Raw genomic sequence first — 21,137 nt, forward strand, 5'->3', positions numbered from 1 at the left:
TTTATAGCTCGAATGGACATGACAGGACTGACTTTCCTGTCATCAAATCCCACAGTATTTTCCTCAGTCTTCATCCTAAGAGTATTAGCTCATTCTCTCTCAAGAAGTTTTTCATTTGAAGCCTCCCAACCATAGCTGTCTTCTGATCCTCACTACTCTGGCTCAGTTTTTTTGTTTCTTTCACTATATGTTCCTTAGTCCCTTGATCACCACCATAAAGGATTCTATCAGTTCATGGAGCTATTTGCTTCTCTGTGTGCCCATCCTTACATCCTGTTTCTGCTGATTCAAATTTATCTTGTCATCCTCAACTTTTATTTTTAATAACTCCAGGCTGGTCTGTCTAATCCTCTGCCATTGTCTCTACTTGGATGTCTTACAGACATCGCATAGTAACATGTCTAAGAACACATTATTGTCTTGCAGCTTGAACTTGGGTTTTCTAGAAATTTCCATTTTAGCAAATAGAACTCAATCATTCCAATTGCTACTCCTCAGATCCTTCGCTTTGTACTTTATGCCTTCTTCCTTAACTGTTCACTGAAATCATCAGCAAAACATACTGATTATTCTTGAAGTTTATCCATATTTTAACCATATTTCAACACCAATAACCGCAAATCCAAATCTCCATTATTTCTCTTCTTGATTAACATGGTACCCTCTGTCTTAATTTTCTCCCTATACTGGCCACACTTCAGTCGTTTTTCCACATAGCTGCAGTGAAATCTTTTAAAACATATATGAGCAGTTATCATTCCTTGTCTGTAAACTCTGGCTTATAGTTGCCTTGAATTCTCTTAATCTCTCTTAGAGCAAGAGCTGGAGTCCTTGCCAGCATCTGTGCTATCCCCATGATGTCGCTCCTATGCTGTCTTCCACTGCTTTGCTTTTTTCCCCTCCACCTTGCCACACTAGCATACTTTTTGCTCATACAGGTCCTGCAAACATGCATCTGAGGTCTGCTGTAGCTGGAGAAAGGTCTTCTCTTTCTATTTCTATTTATATGTCATTATAAGAAGTCAAGACTTTCAGATCAAATAAGACTTTCACACTCTCAAGCTGTATACTTCACTTTTTTCATACTACAATGCAGATATCTAAATCTGTATTGTGTTATGTGTGTATGTTTATGTACACATACAAAAATCAGCGCGAGATGGGGGAAAATGTCTCTTAACGGATTTGAAACTTTTTAAGTGTTGGTGCAGTACCAATCTAAAGAGGCACGCTCTGGTCAGGAACTGATGGCTCATGCCTTAATCCTAGCTTCTCGGGAGGCTGAGACCTGGAGAAGCAAGACTCAAAGCCAGCCTAGGTAAAAAAAAAGTTTGTAAGATTCCTATCTCCAGCTAGCCAGCAAAATATGCCAAGATGGAAGTGGTAAAATGTCAGCAATGAGCAAGAATTTGAACAAGAGTTAAAGGCCCCAAATTCAAGCCCTATTGCAAGTACCAAAAGAGAGGCATAACACGTAGCATGGTAAAGGTCTGGAAATGGGCTTTGTGGATTGGAATCTCAGTGTAGGCACTGTACTACCTTATTGACCTTAAGAACCAGCCAACTGCTGGGCACCAGTGGCTCACACCTGTAATCTTAGCTACTCAGGAGGCTGAGACCTGAAAATCATGCTTCAAAACCAACTTGGGCAGGAAAGTCTGTGAGACTCATCTCCAGTCAATCACCAAAAAACTGGAAGTGAAGCTGTGGCTCAAGTAGTAGGGTGCTAGCCTTGAGCAAAAAAGCTCAGCATCCTGACTCTAAATTCAAACCCTACGACCAGAAAAAGAAAAAACAGTTGACTTTTCTGTGCCTCTGTTTTCTCATCTACAAATTGTACACACCTCACAGAGTAACTTTAATCAGTAAATGAATGGGTGAGATGCCTTTTAGAACTTAGAACAATGTCTGACACTAGCAAGGCATTTAAATTCACAAGTCTTACAGGCATGTCTCTTTTGTACAGTGGCATTTAGAGATGTAAATAAATGAGCAAAGAGCTTCAGTAGGTGACTTGAAACAAAAGGTAATGATTTGAGTATAGTTACAAACTCTACATTTCAGCCAGACAAAGATCTCTTTTGTACAGTGGCATTTAGAGATGTAAATAAATGTGCAAAGAGCTTCAGTAGGTGACTTGAAATAAAAGGTCATGATTTGAGTATGGTTACAAACTCTACATTTCAGCCAGACAAAGATAAAGTGACAATACCTTTCTTCCCACCCTTAACCCATAACTCCTGTACCCTTCCAAGGAGAGAGTTTCTGCTTCGTTTTAATCCTGCATACTTACCCAGACTTTTTAATTGATACAGAAACAGAAGCTATTTGAGTTCAAGTTTTAGAAGTAGGCTAAAATTAAGAATTATATATATTGTACATATGTATATTCATATGAATGCATGTACCTACAAGTGTTTTCAAAGGATATACTGTGAAAAGTTTAAACAATTATTCTCTTAAGTTTTTTTGATACTGTAGCAAGTGCCTTTGCGGTACTCAGAGGAGTTCCATTTTTCTCAAGGTAAGAGTCCCAACCTTCCCTTTCCCTTTTCAGACAGCCTGAAAGGGACTTGTTGGCTCAACATCCAGGACAACCGCTGTGAAGTGAACATCAACGGAGCTACCCTGAAGTCCGAGTGCTGTGCCACTCTGGGAGCTGCCTGGGGGAGCCCGTGTGAGCGCTGCGAACTGGGTGAGAGCCATGTCCAGCCCCCTCAGCCCTGCCCACAGGAGAGCTGCTTCCCCTCCAAGACTTCCTTTTCAATGTGCATGCCTTCCTTTAATGACCAAGACCATAGGACTACCTATGACTAAATTGACCTACCTCTTGAAATGTCTGTTTGGGTTTTCCTTTTTCTATAAGCACATCCTTGAAATAAGGAATGGAATTCATGTGAATCAAGCTACTATGCAACCACCTGTATCCTTCAGTGTCCTAGTTTGTCTGTAGCTCAGTAGATTATGTCCTGCCCCTGCAGTCATATTTATTTACTTGTCCTTCAGTTGTCAACATGAGAGCAAAATGGAATTGTAGAGAAAAAATTCCAATGTTGGTCCACAGCAAGTCAAGGATTTGCTGAAAGGATTTGCTGTCAATTGGAATAGTCAGCCTCCAAAGCTCCCCACCATCCATTTGTAATTTTATTATGTTGTTTCTTAGCTTAAGACAGGTGAATTTTCTTTTATAGCAAAGTAAAAACCAAACAAAAAAAAACGTCCTGTTGTTCTTACAGATGCAGCTTGCTCAAGAGGGTTTGCCAGGATTAAAGGTGTTACTTGTGAAGGTGAGTGGATGATGCTCTAAGCAGAATTATGAAGTGATATTTATTCACGAGCATTAGAGATATTCATCATTTTTATTAAAATACTCCGTATAATCAAGAAATGCTTTAGCCTAATGCACTCAGAAAACAGCTTAAAAGTTTCCCATTTCTCCTCTTTATGCATTCGTGTAAACGTTATAAGGGTGCCGCCAGCTGTCAAGGTACAAAACAGCTGGCTAAGGAGCATGTCTGAGCTATTTTGTGGACAGGCAAGGCTGTAGTCACTTTTACAGCTGGTGCCTAGCAGAGCTAGATGCCTGGTTGTGGGGTATTTTTGCTTAACTCAAGTAGTAATACACATTGTTGGGGAGATTGAAAATGTTATACAGGAAAGAAGTACACCTGTTTTTTCTATTTGTAACATCTTTATCCCTGGGTCCTTTCCATTTCCCTGCAGATGTTAATGAGTGTGAGGTGTTTCCTGGCGTTTGTCCAAATGGACGCTGTGTCAATAGCAAAGGATCTTTTCACTGTGAGTGCCCTGAAGGCCTTACACTGGATGGAACTGGCCGAGTGTGCTTAGGTAAGTTTCTTGCACTCCTTTGTCTCATGCAGGAAATGAGCCGTGAATTTTCTTGTCCTTCAGGCAGAGGCTAGTCCAAGATCACAGTCTGTTTTTGGAAAGTTATTGCTTTAAATTTAGTGGGGGGTATAGATAAGTATGGGGTATCTGAAGATATTTTAAAATGTGAATGTGTCTAAGTAAAGCTCTGCTTAATACAGAAAGTTAGCTACCATTCAAAAACTATCTTGTATACTTGAGTTTCTTTAGTCAAATCCTTTCAGCAAATTCAGTCTTTTACACTCAGTAAAACAAGAAAACTGCAAATTTTGAACACAGAAGAAAAATTGGAGAGTAACATTTGAAAGTTAGCTGCCATAGTTCATCACAGTGGTGTCCTTTAAACATAGGTGAGGTTATAGACAACATTCATTCATTTTAGTTTGAAAAAATTGACTGACCATGGCTCTTCCTTCACTACCTTTAGAACTTCAATGCATATCCTAAAAAATTAAGAAAAGTGAGATTGAAAGGGTAGGTTAGGAGTGTTGGGCGAGAATGTTGAAAGTGGTGACATTGATCAAGATGTATTTGTAAATTGCTTTTTTGATTGACAGCTTCTTTATACAATTAAAGATAATAAAAATATTTAAAAAATAAATGTACTCGTTAGCTTGCTCATGTAATTGTAACTCCTCTGTACAGTATTCTCACAATAAAAAAAAAATAACCTGGGTTTCTGAAACAATGCCTGTCCTCATACTAATTCCTAGTTTCTTTACCCACATGATTGAAAGTATGAATGCCATCACCTACATCTCATTCATTCAACCAAATTCACACAGAGTGATTGGCATATAAACCCTAAAGTCTTCTAAACGTGGGTCTACATTTAGGACTTTCTTTTCCTCCTCTGTAAAACAGGATCATGTTAATAAACACCTGTATGTCTGGTGTATTCTGAAAAAAAATACTTAAAAAACTCTTACTCAAACTTTAATGTAGGATGAATGACCTGGGAGCTTGTGGAAATAAGAACTTAAGTATTTTAAATGTTTTATTTTCAAAATATTGAAAACCAGGAATTTCTTTTCTCAACAAAATTTAAGGATGATGACTTACCTTATTCTTTATCAGTGTCCTATTTGACTGAACTTCAATTTCATGAAGACAAAAAGGAACATCTATGAACTTCTAATAATTTTAGGTACCCAAGATAAAGAAACTTTTCAGGAACTATGAAACGGAAGTATTTTTTTATTTGAAGAATGTCTACATATGTTTATATTTGAAATTTAAGAGGGTAGACAGAGCATGAACATTCATAGCATCATATTCAACAGTTTTGAAATTATTTAAACATTTCAGTGATTTTTTCATTAATGATAAGAAACCCCAGTATAATAATGACCGCACACTTCATATTTATTATAAACACAGATTTTTTTTAAATATTATTTTTTTTTATTTGAGAACATACTGTACAGAGGGGCTACAATTACATGGGCAGGATAATGCATACATTTCTTACCAAGCATTGCAGCCTCCTCCTTTGTTTACCCTTCACCTCCCTTCCCAGCCTCCCCCCTCCCCCCACCCAATTATACCCCCCCCCACCGACATTGTAAAGCTGGTTTTGACATGACATTTTGTACTTCTCATTGTTGCAACAGGTCCACCTGAATCCTTAAACGACTTGTTTGTCCCCATCTCCTCCACATGTTATACTGACATCAAATATAGTGAAAGCGGGGGTTACACTGTGGGGGAGGGACATACAAAGCAACAAAGAAATAATCTTATAAATGCATTAGAAACATATGCATGAAAGAAACGAAAACATTAAAATACATATTTAAGGGTTCATTTTCCTAGCATCACATTATCTGACCTTTTCTGCTTGACTCATACCTATACTAGATATTGCAAATAAGGGAAACCATGGGACCTATGCTTCTTTGGGCCTGGCTTACTTCACTTAATATAATTTTTTCCAAGCCTTTCCATTTCCTAACAAATGGGGAAATGTCATTCTTTCTGATGGAGGCATAGAATTCCATTGTGTATATATACCACATTTTCTTGATCCATTCATCTACTGAGGGGCATCTGGGTTGGTTCCATATCTTAGCTATGGTAAATAATGCTGCAATAAACATAGTTGTGCTGGTAGCTTTAGTGTGGTCTTGTTTGTAAACATTTGGGTAAATGCCCAAAAGTGGGATTGCTGGATCATAGGGGAGATCTATGTGAAGTCTTTTGAGGAACCTCCATACTGCTTTCCAAAGTGGTTGAACAAGTTTACATTCCCACCAACAATGAAGTAAGGTTCCTTTCTGTCCACATCCCCTCCAGCATCTGTTGTTGTTAGAGTTCTTGATTTTTGCTGTTCTAACTGGAGTGAGGTGATATCTCAATGTTGTTTTGATTTGCATTTCTTTTATGGCTAGGGATGTTGAACATTTCTTCATGTGTCTATTGGCCATCCTTCTTTCTTCTTCAGAGAAGCTTCTCTTTAAGTCTTTCGCCCACTTATTTATTGGGCAGTTGTTTCTTTGAGGATTTGTTGTTGGGTGGTTTAATTTTTTGAGTTCCAAGTATATTTTAGATATGAGACCCTTGTCCGTTGTATGGCTAGTAAAGATCTTCTCCCAATCGGTGGGCTTTCTATTGATCTTGCTAGCTATGTCATTTGCCCTGCAGAAGCTCTGCAACCGTATGCAATCCCATTTGTCCAACCTTTCTTTGATTTGTTGTGCTTCCGGGTCTCTATTCAGAAAATTTCGGCCTGAGCCAAGGAGACCTAAGGTTTCTCCTATTCCATCCTGTAATGTTTTCAGAGTGTCTGCTTTGAGTTCAAGGTCTTTGATCCATTTGGAGTTGATTCTGGTGCAGGGTGATATATAAGGATCTAGCTTTAGTTTTCTACATGTAGTTAACCAATTTTGCCAGCACCATTTACTGAAGAGGCTGTCTTTCTTCCATTCTATTGTTTTAGCTTCCTTATCGAAGATTAGATGGCTATAGGTCTGTAGGTTCATTTCTGGGTTTTCAATTCTATTCCATTGGTCCTGAGGTCTATTCTTATGCCAATACCAAGCTGTTTTGATTACTATGGCTTTATAGTAGAGTTTGAAATTTGGTATTGATATTCCTCCAGCAGTGTTCTTTCCATTGAGGCACGTTTTTGCTATTCGGGGTCTTTTATTGTTCCATATGAATTTTTGGATTGCCTCCTCTATTTCCTTGAAGAATGAGGGTGGAATTTTGATAGGTATCGCGTTGAATTTGTAGATAGCCTTGGGAAGTATTGCCATTTTCACGATGTTAATCTTGCCAATCCAGGAGCATGGGAGGTTTTGCCATTTTTTAAGTTCTGTGTTGATTTCCTTTTTCAAGATTTTAAAGTTTTCATCATAGAGGTCCTTCACTTCTTTGGTTAAGTTAATTCCTAGGTATTTTATTTTTTGTGGGGCTATTACAAATGGAGTTGCTTTCCTAATTTCAGCCACACTTTTCTCATTGTTGGCATATAGAAAAGCCATTGATTTTTGGGGGTTAATTTTATAACCTGCTACTTTGCCAAAGTTTTGAATCAGCTTGAGTAATTTGGGAGTGGAGTCCATGGGATTCTTTAAATACAAGATCATGTCATCTGCAAAGAGGGAGAGTTTTATTTCTTCTTTCCCTATTTGGATCCCCTTTATGTCTGCATCTTGTCTTATTGCTGTAGCTAGGCATTCTAATACTAGATTGAAGAGAAGTGGAGAGAGTGGGCATCCTTGTCTTGTTCCTGAGTTAAGAGGAAATTAGTTTTTCACCATTGAGTATAATGCTGGCTGTAGGTTTGTCATATGCAGCCTTTATTGTATTGAGGAATGTTCCATGGATTCCTAATTTTTCCAGAACCTTCATCATAAAGGGGTGTTGGATCTTGTCAAATGCTTTTTCTGCATCTATTGAGATAACCATGTGGTTCTTATTCTTGCTCCTGTTGATGTGATGAATAATATTAATTGATTTGCGTATATTGAACCAGCTTTGCATCCCTGAAATGAATCCTGTTTGATCATGGTGTATGATTTTTTGGATGAATTGTTGAAGTCGATTGGCCAAAATTTTGTTGAGAAGTTTTGCATCAATGTTCATCAAAGAAATGGGTCTATAGTTCTCTTTCTTTGATGAGTCCTTGCCTGGTTTTGGGATGAGGGTTATGATGGCTTCATAGAATGTGTTCGGTAGTGAGCTTTCTCTTTCAATTTCATTGAAGAGTTGGAGGAGTATTGGTGTGAGCTCTGCTTTGAAGGCCTTGTAAAATTCCGCTGTAAAACCATCTGGTCCTGGACTTTTCTTAGCTGGGAGGTCTCTTATTGCTGATAAACACAGATTTTTTTATAATACAGAAGAACTTTATATTTTTATCGTCTTCAAGTAGTTGAACAAAGGAGTTGCTGTTAAAAAAAAGGAATTTACGAATACAATGCGTCTGGACCAATGTCACCCGTTTTATTGTTCTCTCCCTTGTCTCCCAGCCCCACCACCCCTCCATTCCTTGATTGTTTAGGATATGCATTGTATTTTATGACTGCACTCTCCTTCCTTAGATGACAGTTACCATGGAATCTTTGGGTAGGTCACGAATTGTGTGCCTCACTTCTCCGTGCCCCTAGCACACCTCCAAGGCCCGTCATCAGGCACCGTGCTGCATGACACTCAGACATGAATGTCCCATTTTAGCCCCAAATTGCAGTTCTCCTTTCAATGTAGATGTTCGCATGGAGCAGTGCTACCTGAAGTGGGATGAAGATGAATGCGTCCACCCCGTCCCTGGAAAGTTCCGCATGGATGCATGCTGCTGTGCAGTTGGGGCAGCTTGGGGCGCTGAGTGTGAAGAATGCCCCAAACCTGGCACCAAGGAGTATGAGACTCTGTGTCCTCGGGGGCCTGGCTTTGCTAACAGAGGAGACGTTCTCACTGGGCGGCCATTTTATAAAGGTAACTGCCACGACATTCCGGTCCCGCTGCACTGACTGACTGACTGGACAGCACGCTACAACATACTCTTAAGAATTGGATTTGCCTTTGCCACCCAATTTATGGCTTACCTACAATCCAAGAGTATAAATTACCTCTACAAGATGGTACTGAAGTGATGCCATTGTAGGGGTATGCATTTATTTTTTTTCCGCCCTTTGGAGGATCAAAAGCCAGGAAAGTGCTTTAAAGCAGACAGCAAATCTGTATGAAAGTGAAAGGAAGGCTGAGAAATTAGGGACTCTCTGCAGAGAGGGGGCCCCCAAAGAGGAATCCAGTGGAGGGCTCCTGGACGGTGGTTATTACAACACTGGGCTCCTTCTGTTTCTCCTCCCTTGGGCTTGGTGCTGACCCCTTGATGGCTTGTCTGGTGACCCCATGGCTCTTTTCGGTGGTTGAGTGGGCATCCAGGGCATTAAGGCATTCAGGGGAAGTGTTGAGCAGGCGCCTGAGACAAGAAAGCCTGGGAACAAGAAATGCCACAGTGAGACACAGGCTGTCTGCCGTGTGTTATGTCTGTCTACCACTTCTTAGCCCTGTGTTTCTAGCAGTTCAGCTTTCTTTCCCTCAGGAGCAAAGCTAGAAAACAGACTACTAAATAAACTTGTTCTCATTTCCATTGACTGTTGCCTTGCTTTCTCCTTCACTCATCTGAGGAAAGGAAGTCTTGACAGCCAAAATGGCAGCAAACACTTCTCTGTCCTCACTCAGCTTTCGTATAACAAGTGGCAAGAGATGAAGGGATTAGGACTTTTGTTTATAATAAAGAATCATATACACAGCAGAAATGTGTTGTGTAACAGCAGTGTCAGTGTTTCAGAATTCGATAACCCTCAGTTTTCCTTGTTATACCAACCAGCTCCATATTCTAATTTCATTCTGCTTTTAGATATCAATGAATGTAAAGCTTTTCCTGGCATGTGTACCTATGGCAAGTGCCGAAACACAATTGGAAGTTTCAAGTGTCGTTGCCATAGTGGCTTTGCTCTGGACATGGAGGAAAGAAACTGCACAGGTGAGATTGATCTTTTGGGTTATTTGGTAAATCCAGGCTCTCTTGTTTAAAGATCCTTTCTTCAAAACCCCATTCTCTGGCCAGGCACCACTGGCTTATGCCAATAATCTTAGCTACTTAGGAGGTAGATACCTGAGGCTCATGGTTCAAAGCCAGCCTGGAAAGGAAAATCCATGAGGCTCTTTTCTCCAATAACCACCAAAAAGCCAGAGTGGATTTTAGCTCAAATAACAGAGCCCCAGACTTGAGCTAAGAGACAGCATCTAGGCCCTAAGTTCAAATCTTACTACCAGCACACACCCACTCCCACAGCTACCATCTTCCCACTATGAAGGTGTAACCCCTTTCTGCTGTTCATTTCTTTACACTTAAGCCACTTAAACATGAGAGAGAGCTTCAACACAACATGAAAGTGATTTTTGTTGTCTGTGTAGGAATGGCATAGAAATGTGATTTTCCAAACTATATATTCGGACTGACTGAAGAGTGTGGCTGTTAACCATAACAATATATGGACTTGGACAGTATAATATTAAAACTTTGCAATAGGGATACTGTGATCTATATAGTACTCTTAATTCTTTCCTTCAGCTTGAAAAGATGCAAAGTTTACAGTATAGTGTAATGAAATTATTCCGAATGCTTGAGCAGTATCTCTTTCCAAGTGCCCTTGAGGATTTTCCCTTTTTTCCTGCCCTCCCCCCTTTTTCTTCTTCATGATCTCCATTGAAATGCTTCTCCCTGCCTTCCTGTCCCTAGCAGCCTAGACTGCCTCCAAGGATTTTATAGCTACCCATCTGGTCCTCTCCGTCCTGCTGGTTTATCTTTGTGCTCTGCCTCCCATGCCAGTTCCTGTCTTAATTCTATGGCCCTCCCTCCCTTTCTCCTGTTTGTCCTCTCTGGGAGCTGAGCTTTGCTTGGGAGAGTGAAGGACAGCTGTCCGGGATCCCAGCATTCACCTGCCGCAAAGCCTTTGCAGAGAGATGGTCAGCAACATTCCTAGTCACCTCCATAGGCAACTTCCTGAATTTCTCAATACCTGAATTTCTTCTGAACCACATGCCTCTCAGAACCCTAGGCACACAACCTCCGGATAAAATTTTCTTTCTTCCCTCTGCCAGTTTCAGGGAATGAGATTCCCTTCCTCTGTGTGCAGTTAGCTCCTCTTCCCTGGCTCTCCTTCCTGCTCCTGTTCCATCATCGATCTGTCTGCATAGGGCAACTCTCCTTCTTCACAGGTCCCCTTCTCTAGTCCTAAAAACAAGTGCAGAATGCTTCCTTAGCTCTTCTCTTCCCTCTAGCTGCTCACCTGTTTTCCTACTCCTCTCTTAACCAGCCATTTTATAGGGTATGACTTTTTCCTCTTCAAACACATGGGCATACTCTTGAAAAATGCCTCTTGTGTTCTTTCCTCCTAGTACGTGTTCTTCATAACCTCTCTGGCGGTCCAGGAGGCCCTGTCCTCTGGGCATTACCTGAAGATAGTTGACCTCCCATGACTTCTTCCAGCAATTATCCTCCATGGGGGGAGGCAGGGGAGGAGGACCCTTCTTCCGGAGGAGAGCTAGGCACCGATTCACACTGTGCTACATTTCAGAGTCCTCTGTGGGTTCCTTCCTGTTAAGTTTACACAAGCAAATCCTTTCAGTCCACTAGCATTTTCATCCTCAAGCGGGGCTTGTGTAACTGCATTGTCTCTGGGAAGCCTGATCCTGGGTAATGTAACTGAGAGCCCTTGTGATTCTGATCCCACCTCTTTATATTTGGTAGGAAACTAGCCCAATGTGTTCTGGATTCAATGTCTTGAACACTCTTTCTCCTCAGTTGTAGAGTAGATATTTGTTGATAGCAGCCTCACATTGTTTGGAGATGCAATACAAAATTCCATGGAAAACTTGTCTCCCCTGCAGCATGTAGGGACAGTGACTTTCCCCAAGCTTGGTGTTCTGGATAATCCTGCCCATGCTGCCTGTATTCATACTTGCAGTCAGCTTCTGCAGTCAGCAGCTCTGGGACTAACTGCACCTGAGATGCATTGCTGCTCTCCATTTACATACTTTTGTCTGTTGACTCTCCATTTAGTCCATATCTTTAAAGTTCAGATCGCTGTTCAACCTTCTAGGACCCACTTAAAACCACTTTTTCTAAAAATGCCAGCTCTCCACAGAGAGAAGCTAATACATATTCAACATTTTCTGTGAGCCAAGTAGTGTTCTTAGCCCTTCACAAATACAGGTTCCCTTAATACCCAGGTGGGTCATACCACAAAGAAGAAATAGAGGTACAGGGAAACTAAATGATTTTTCTGGAGGCATTAAATGCAGATGACAGACTGGGTATGTGCCCCAGTCTGGACTCCAGAATATTCTTATTTTCTTTGCCACTATCCAATGCCCCCCCCCCACAACACACAATTTGTCATTGCTTTTTGACAATTAGACCAGCAAATGTGTCACATCGGAACATGACCCTCAGAGCACACAGTGGGGCATACTCCAAGCCCGGTGCTTAGTGCACACTCTGTGGCTGGAGTCCACTTGCTGTGTCTGCCTCAGCCACTTCTCTGATCTCCAGCCACCCTGTGCAGAGGCAGCTGCCCCATCTACGCTGTGGACTTGCGCAGCAGGCTTCTTCCCCTATGCTACGGCTTCTGAATTTGCCTTGTGACTCATTCAGTCCATAACATAGTTCCTTGGATCATCCTTCTATTCTTACATCTGAACCACAAAGCGATGCCTGTAATTTCAGAATTCTTGAAGGCAATAAGTTGCCACCTGCCTGTTGGCCATGACAGTTTTGGCAGTTGGGGAAAGGAATGTGCTTCAGCCCTGGTCTCTTTGACCTTATCTTCAGAAACACACCCCCCTGCTCTTACCACTGACTTCCCCAGCGTTTCCAGGGTGGGCACCTCACAAGAGGAAGGTCACCTTCCTCTCACTGGACTGGAATGCCTCCTCATCTCATTCTGTTCTTTTATTTCCTTCAAACGTGCGGATTAGATATTGACGAGTGCAGGATCTCTCCTGACCTCTGTGGCAGTGGAGTCTGTGTCAACACACCAGGCAGCTTTGAGTGTGAGTGCTTCGAGGGCTATGAAACCGGCTTCATGATGATGAAGAACTGCATGGGTAAGCACACTCAGCTCTTCCTGGCTGGTTTGAGTCCAGTCTGGCTGCACATGCTCACGAGCTCTACTTCTGCCCCTCTCAGAGCTATGAACTGGGGTGGGGCGGGCACCGTGTGAGACAGAGTGCAGGTTTAATGGCCAACCAGAACTCTCCTCCTGGATAGTTAGCTCTCAGGAGTCCTCACTTTGGGTGTGATGGGACACTGAGGCTGAAATCTGTTTATTTGTAGAACCAGGGATTCATTTGAAGTGCGTGGCATGGTGCGATGACTCCTATACTGGTGTTCTGTCATGCCAGCTCCAGACTGCGCCCCTCGATTGTGTTCTATTACTAACCCTGGTATTTTCAACCTCAACCATTTCACTTTTAGTGACTTGTAGGATTCGTCTCACATGATGATTGTGAGTCTTAAGATATCTTCCACAAGTAACTGGAGATAACACAAGAATAACAGTATGTATTGAGCTGATGATAGTTTGAAGCATATGTAATTTTATTTTTATCTTGTAAACTCTATTCCTTTCATAGGAATACATTTATGTAATTTTAGTGATATACTTTATTTAACTAAATATCTAGAATATTGTCGTTTTATGTAATTAGTAAAATATTAGTGAAGTACTTTACATTGTGGTTTTTCTGTTGTCTTTCAAATGTAGACTAGCCACACATGCTGAGTAGCCATACCTACTGAGAGATCACCACATGAGAGGATCACACAATTGAATTTCTGCATTTTCTTGTAGAAACAGTGTAATTAGTTGGTAGTTAGCCCCTTGGTCTGGAGTGCCAACATCTTTTCTTTGTACACATCTAGATAGACCCTTGAAACAAGAGTCTAACATCTTTCTTTGTACAACGCATGATTTCAGGAATAATTAATTTCAGGTGATTTCAGGAATAATTAATTTATTATTTAGTACTGAGCTAGCTTTAACTTTTTTGTCTCAGGAAAAGGTAAAGCAAAACAAAATAGTAATTTCCCAACTTTTATTGACCTTCCTTCGGGCTGTGATTCAGTGAGCAGGGACCAGCTGTGCTGTGGATATGCACTGAACATAGGTTTCTGGTTTTTAATGTTTCCAGCAAATGTGCCCTGCAATATCTACAAAACAGTGGGTGGACATGTGGTCTAGGAACAGTTTGCTTTCCTATAACTACCTTTATGGCGTATACTAATTCTTTGGCATCATCTTGATGTATTTACCCCTTCGGCTGAGTCATCCCTCAAAAGTTTACGTCAGTGTGGTGGTTACAGAAACAGTTTTTTTTAGGTGATTGTTGTCTTTAAGAGTACAGTCTTACCACTGTGCAGATTAAAAGGTATTTGTGAGTTTACATAAGAAAGAGTAGAGTCTTTCTGATGTTGTTCCAGGTGGGAGACTGCGAAGCGCTTACCCATGTTTCACGTTGCACTCGCGCCTTTACCTCAGGAAACACTCTCTTCTGTGCTGTATGTGTGAACGTCCTTAACGGCTCTCACGTTTTTACCTTTCAGACATTGACGAGTGTGAACGTAACCCTCTCCTTTGTAGGGGTGGCACCTGTGTGAACACTGAGGGCAGCTTCCGCTGTGACTGCCCGCTGGGCCACGAGCTGTCCCTGTCACGTGAGGACTGTGTGGGTGAGTTTGTACCCTAGCTGCATAAACCCACTGGCACAGAGGGTAAAAGGCGGGCATTACTTGTAACAAAAGTGCTGTTCTGCAGTAGGTGAACTCTAGCTACTGCAAGTTTGAAATAGGGAATCCCTCCTTGTAGACCAAGGCTGTTTTTTTAGCCTTGTTCTAGGGAGCTAGCGTGATTCTGGTAAGCATGCAGACACAGTGCTAGTCTGTATGTAAAGGACCCAGAGAGGGCTGTAGAGCCTCATCCTCCAGGTAATGTAACGTAGACTATTGCCCAGGCTGGCTTCTCCGTTGTTCACCTGCATACTCTGCCTTGATCATTCCTCAGGCAAAGTCCACTCTGCGCTCTGTGTCTCCCCACTTCTCTCAGAAACACTGTGTTTTCTGTCCTAGTCCTGAGCTCAGTAGGGATGACAGAGGGATGGAAAAGTACTGTGACTGCTTGTTGAACACTGTCTGTGCTTTCATAAACACTAGACAGCCTCAGGGTTGACTATGTTCCCATATGCTGACTCTCAAGCTTTGACTTAGCCGGGAAGTCTCTTCTTCACAGCCATGCTTTCTTGAAACTATAAGTAATGGGTTTTTTTCATGGTTTCCCTTATTTGCAATAACTAATATATGTCTGAGTCAAGCAGAAAAGGTCAGAAAAGTTGATGTTAGGGAAATGAACCCTAAGATATGTATTCAATTGTTTTTTTCTTTCATGCGATTGTTTCTAACACATTTATAAGATGATTTCTTTGTTGCTTTGTATGTCCCTCCCCCACAGTATAACCCCTGCTTTCACTGTATTTGATGTTGTTATAATTTGTGAAGGGGAAGGGAGAAAACAAATTGTTTAAATAGGGATACAGGTGGACCCACTGCAACAATGAGACGTACAAGTCGTTACGTCGAAACTAACTTTACAACTTTGGTGGGGGTGGGGGAGGAGGGTTGGGTGAGGGAGGGTGGGGGAAGGATGGGATGGGAAGGGGAAAAAATTAATTAATTAAAAAAATATTTAAAAACCAATGTAAGCACATCTCCCAAGTACACAATGTAGTATTTATAAGCCATTTATATTGTTGTACTAATATATCAGCTAAATCCTGGACTGAACAAATTTTAAAGCATTATAAACTTGTAAGTTTTTATGTTAATAGTACGAAACCCTTTGCACAGCCAGACACCCCCTGTAATATAATGTAATATAAGTTACTCGGGAGGTTGAGATTTGTAGGATTGGGGTTCTAGGCTGGCTCAGGCAGAAGAGTCCACTAGAGTTCTCTAAAACAACCAACTGGACTAGAGGTGAGGCTCAAGTGGTCAAGAGCCAGCTGACCAAGCGAAGTGATTGGAGGCCCTGATTTCAGATAGCAGTACAGGCCAAAAAAACCACACTTTTTCAGAATGCTAACAAACGTCAAATATATATTATCTAAAATAAATATTACAGAATGTGTATGGTTGACCATACTGTCACATATTGAGAAACAGATTCATCAATCTCTTCTAGGTTCAGTTTATTTTGTTACTAAAAGAAGCATCCCTAAAAGGTACAATACATGCTAAGAAATATGTATTTCTCTGTAATATAAAATATCCACTTAACCATCATAGACATAAACTGCATCACATAGTCTTATTAGTAATTTTAAGACTGGGGTGACTCTCTCATTACATGAAAATACTTTGTCATTGTTTTAACTGGTATTCTGTCTGACAGCTAGCTTGCACAAAGAAGTAGGTCCCTCCATGAATTTTGATTGCAATCTTAGTCTCACTGATTTTACAGATTGATTCTACAGTTCTTTGCATGAGTTACTTTCCCATCTTGAAAAGGTTGGTTCCATTTAAAGTAAGCAATATGGCTCGTAGACCTCCCTCTCCGGGCACAGGAGCACCATGTGGCAAAAGCAGATAACCCGTAAGGGTCTTACTCTCAGGCTTGTGTTTTCTGGAGCCAGTATCTTCCTTGAAAATAGCTCAAGTTTTGTAGGCAACACATGGCCGCCTAATGAAGACCAGGTGAGCATGCCAGTGTAAACTCATAAATTAGATAGTAGTAAATTTCACTACTAGCATGTACTACATCTGTGGGATATGTTGTGGTAATTACTAGCCATCTATGAATATGAAATTCTAAGTAAAATTAAATGGCATTAAAATTTTATGCTATCTATATTTTGAGGACTCAGTAGGTCACACAGCTACGTATTATCCAGCATAGTTAGTACAGTCCATCCCTGTAGAAAGTTCTACTTCTGTGGAAGTTAAAAATAAGTAGGAGCTGAGATTGCAGTATATTCTTAAATCTCTTCTGATGTTCTCCTTCCCCTTGTGGGCTGTACCCCCTCTGGAGACCTCTGCTTCAGGGGAATCTGTGCTTGATTGGTTTAGTGATGTTTTTTTCTTGTGCATAGAGCATTTATTCTGTTTGTCTTTTGTAGATATTAACGAGTGTTCCTTGAGCGACAATCTCTGCAGGAATGGAAAATGTGTAAACATGATTGGAACCTATCAGTGCTCTTGCAATTCTGGATACCAGGCCACGCCAGACCGCCAAGGCTGTACAGGTGAGAGGGCCAGATATGTCTCCAGTTCTGTCTCTCAACTCATCTGCCGTTATTTTTGGCATTGAATAGTTATGAAAGTCGTGAGAATCCTTCATTCTAAAGTTAATCCTAATAATGGAAATGAGTTCCAGGATACCATAATTTATTGGTTTCCCAAAAGAATCACTGGTCTTACTTAGAAAATGATCTGAATTGCAGAGTTAACGTATTTCACAATTCTTTAATGGGTGGGTACTGGAGCTAAGTAAGTAGAGTGCTGTCTGAAAGAAAGAAGCAAAAAGAACTAAGAAAGACAAATGGTACACCTTTAACTCAGTATGAAGAGTAGGAAGAAAATCCCAAAGCCACTGGAGCATTGCCTGTTTAAATAGAAGAAAAATTTACCAGTTTTTTTAAAGAAGTAAGCCATGGGGCTGGGAAGGTGGCTCAGTGGTAGAGCGCTTGCCTTGCATGCTCGAGGCCCTGGGTTCGATTCCTCAGCACCACATAAGCAAAACAGAAAAAAGCCGGAAGTGGCGCTGTGGCTCTCAAGTGGTAGAGCGCTAGCCTTGAGCTGAAGAGCTGAGGGACAGCGCCCAGGCCCAGAGTTCAGGCCCCACGACCGGACCCAAAAAAAAAAAAAAAAAAGAAGTAAGCCATGATGCAATGTGTTCCCAATGTTATTTCGCAGACATTGATGAGTGTCTGATAATGAACGGAGGCTGTGACACGCTCTGCACCAACTCAGAAGGAAGCTATGAGTGCAGCTGTATTGCTGGTTATGCCCTGATGCCTGACGGGAGATCGTGTGCAGGTATAGAGGAAAACCCCACTGACACTGCACGTACATGATTTTACCTAACCAATACGGCTCAGAATGCTACCTGATTAGGGAAAAGACAGTGCAGATGGAAAGAGGCATCTTTGTTTTCACTTGATGTTAACTTTGTGTCTCATCAGATATTGATGAATGCGAAAACAATCCCGACACCTGTGACGGCGGTCAGTGTACCAATATTCCTGGGGAGTACCGCTGCCTCTGTTACGATGGTTTCATGGCTTCGATGGACATGAAAACGTGCATAGGTGGGTATTGGAAGCAAAGGACGGATACGTACGTACATGCACATTCAAATTCACAGATGTGAACATGAAAAGAGGAAGGCTTTTTTTAAAATTTGACTTCAGGTACTGCGGTGAAATGGAACATTGTTGAAAAGGAAATCTAGAAAAGCTAGGGAAAATGAATGGGGGTACTGCTAAATCAACACAAATAGTAGGGAAAAAATCTAAAGCTATTTAAGCATTGTCTATTTAAAAAGAAGAAAACTGTAATCATACTTGGCTGGCTTTCTACCACTTGAGCCATGTCTCCATCACCAATTTCTGCCAGTTAATTTAGAAGATGGAGTCTCAAAGACTTTCCCACGGGGCTGGCTTTAAAGTGAGATCCTCTAGATCTCAGTCTTCTGAATACCTAGAATTAAGTTATGAACCACTGACGCCTAGCTTCTTCATATATTTTTTTTCTTAAGGAGTAGACCTGCCGTGCAATTGGTATGCAAAATTAGTTTTTTTTTAAAATTTTACTAGTATTATAAAATCTGAAAAGGAAGGAGAGTGGTTTGGAAATATCTTTAAGGACAGATCATTTATTTGTAATACCAGTATTGACAATTGGTTGTAATTTAAATACTGTGTGTTTCAGTAATATGCTACTCTGTTTTAAAGACCCCTTTTAAATTGCTAACCAAGATCTTGCAACTGTATTTTCTAGATGTGAATGAGTGTGACCTAAACTCTAACATCTGCATGTTCGGGGAGTGTGAGAATACTAAGGGATCCTTCATTTGCCACTGCCAGCTGGGCTATTCAGTGAAGAAGGGAACCACGGGATGCACAGGTAGGTGGCAAGCTGTGTTCTTTAGCTTCTTGGGTTTCAGAGGTTAGTCTTTAACATCACTTTCCTTCACCTCTCTTCAAGAAGGTTCCCATGATGGGGCTGTGACTGTGTGTGCGATGAGTAACTGAGAGTCCTGACGCACGGAGTAGGGTGTAATTGGCCTTTGTGTGTCTAATGGCCCTCACAGCACTATTTGCTGGTACATGAAGGAGCAGCAAAAGACTTGGAGGGACCCTAGTTTCTATGTCCTTTTTCAGTTCTCTTTAAGTTCTTTTTAGACACTCCACCATACCTTCTTCCCTTTACTCTTTCTCTGGTTACTTTTGTTTTCCCTTGCCTGAATTGTTTTTTCTTTTCTTTATTCTCCAAAAATTTGTTGCAACCCTTTGCTTACAGGTGAAGCTAGAAAGTGCCACGAGAAGGGTTTGCACTAGATGCACTTCAAAGCCCAAATTGAAGTGCATGGTATTTTGTTCAAAGTAGACAGTGAGAGGCTTAGGCTACAAGGGATCCCTGGAGCTGACCCCACCAAGACAGAGCTAGTAGTGAGAGCAGGTTTGCTGTATATGCTTGCCATGAGCATAGGAGGTGATGGGAGGCCACTGTGTATGCATGGGTCATGTAATCAGTAAACTGGATAAAGCAGACAAAATACACAAACATGCAATCATGCATTGCTTTGTAATGAGGATACATCTTGAGACATTGTCCTTGTTCTCATGCAAACATCAGGGTAATTATACAAACTAAGACAACAATATAATCTCACAGGATCACCACTGTCAAATATCTGGTCTGTCATTGTGCAGAATGTGGCTATGTGGTACCTGATTCTGTATCTGCGTGTGCGTATGTACAGGTGTGTGTACAGACTTACCTACAGGTCATTCTTCAAGGTTTCAGGAGACATTTTTTTATATTCTCAAAGAAATACAAAAGATAATTCCAGACAGTGGTGGCTCACACCTATAATCCTAGCTACTTAAAAAGCAGAAATTTGAGGACATGTTCGAAACCAGCAGAGGAGAAAACTATATGAGACTCTTACTGTTAACCACCAAAAGGCTGGAAGTGGAGGTGTCTAAAGTGGTAGTGCACCAGCCTAGAGCAAAAAAGACAAGTGAAAGTATGAATCCCTGAATTTAAGTCACAGTACTGGCAAAAACAAAGCTAGAAATACATATCTAAGTGACAGTGTACAAAAACTTGGGAACAAATATTGTATTGATTCTTAAGTGATATAATTTTGAAAGAAAAATGGATGAATGCTTTTTTAAAAGTCAGACTTCTTCAATGAGGCTGTATTTTAACTGAAAAAAGAGACTTTTTCAATCTTTGTGGAAATCTGTGATAAATGTTAGTTAGAGGGGATAGCAGAGCTTGTGGTTTGGAAATAACATTTTTCTTGATGTGAAGACGTGGTGTCCTCTCCATGGAGTTTTTCCTGTCCTTCATGGGGAAAAGGTGAAGTTCATGCTTCCAGGGCACACAGCTGCTGCATCTCATGCCTATAAAGATGAATCTATCGATTTTTTCTAAAGAAGGATTGGTTTGGTCTGAATCATAAGCCAAATTATGTATTGAGGTCTAAAAATTGAAAACAAAAATGATGTTAATGTTCTTTGTTTCTATGCAGTTCTATATTTTAAATGGTACTTTATGGAATTGCTGGGTATTGAGGAAGCTCTATGTTTAATTTTTTTTTTTTTTGGGTCCGGTTGTGGGGCCTGAACTCTGGGCCTGGGCACTGTCCCTCAGCTCTTCAGCTCAAGGCTAGCGCTCTACCACTTGAGCCACAGCGCCACTTCCGGTTTTTTTCTTATGTGGTACTGAGGAATCGAACCCAGGGCCTCAGGCATGCAAAGCAAGTGCTCTACCACTGAGCCAACTTCCCAGCCCCATCTATGTTTAATTTTTTAAGGAACCTCCATACTGCTTTCCAGAGTGGTATATCTAGTTTACATTTCCACCAACAGTTCCCTTTGGCCACATCCCTGCCAGCATCTGTTATTGTTAGTCTTCCTGATAATGGCCATTCTAACTAGAATCAGGTGGAATCTCA

At 41.1% G+C, this 21,137-nt stretch overlaps 1 protein-coding gene across 1 annotated transcript in view; it reads left to right on the top strand.

The window, feature by feature from the left end:
* Fbn2 (fibrillin 2) overlaps positions 1-21,137 on the top strand; it is a 199,608-nt gene that overhangs the window by 119,945 nt on the left and 58,526 nt on the right. Inside the window, exons 21-31 of the mRNA XM_070034133.1 lie at positions 2,558-2,695; positions 3,237-3,287; positions 3,724-3,849; positions 8,596-8,823; positions 9,752-9,877; positions 12,877-13,005; positions 14,504-14,629; positions 17,068-17,193; positions 17,864-17,986; positions 18,133-18,258; positions 18,950-19,075. Of these exons, the coding sequence (XP_069890234.1) occupies positions 2,558-2,695; positions 3,237-3,287; positions 3,724-3,849; positions 8,596-8,823; positions 9,752-9,877; positions 12,877-13,005; positions 14,504-14,629; positions 17,068-17,193; positions 17,864-17,986; positions 18,133-18,258; positions 18,950-19,075 (1,425 nt within the window). The remainder of the gene's footprint in view (positions 1-2,557; positions 2,696-3,236; positions 3,288-3,723; positions 3,850-8,595; positions 8,824-9,751; positions 9,878-12,876; positions 13,006-14,503; positions 14,630-17,067; positions 17,194-17,863; positions 17,987-18,132; positions 18,259-18,949; positions 19,076-21,137) is intronic.

The sequence above is a fragment of the Dipodomys merriami genome, unplaced genomic scaffold (assembly GCF_024711535.1).
Source record: "Dipodomys merriami isolate MVZ:Mamm:240054 unplaced genomic scaffold, mDipMer1.0.p SCAF_24, whole genome shotgun sequence".
Lineage (NCBI taxonomy): Eukaryota > Metazoa > Chordata > Mammalia > Rodentia > Heteromyidae > Dipodomys > Dipodomys merriami.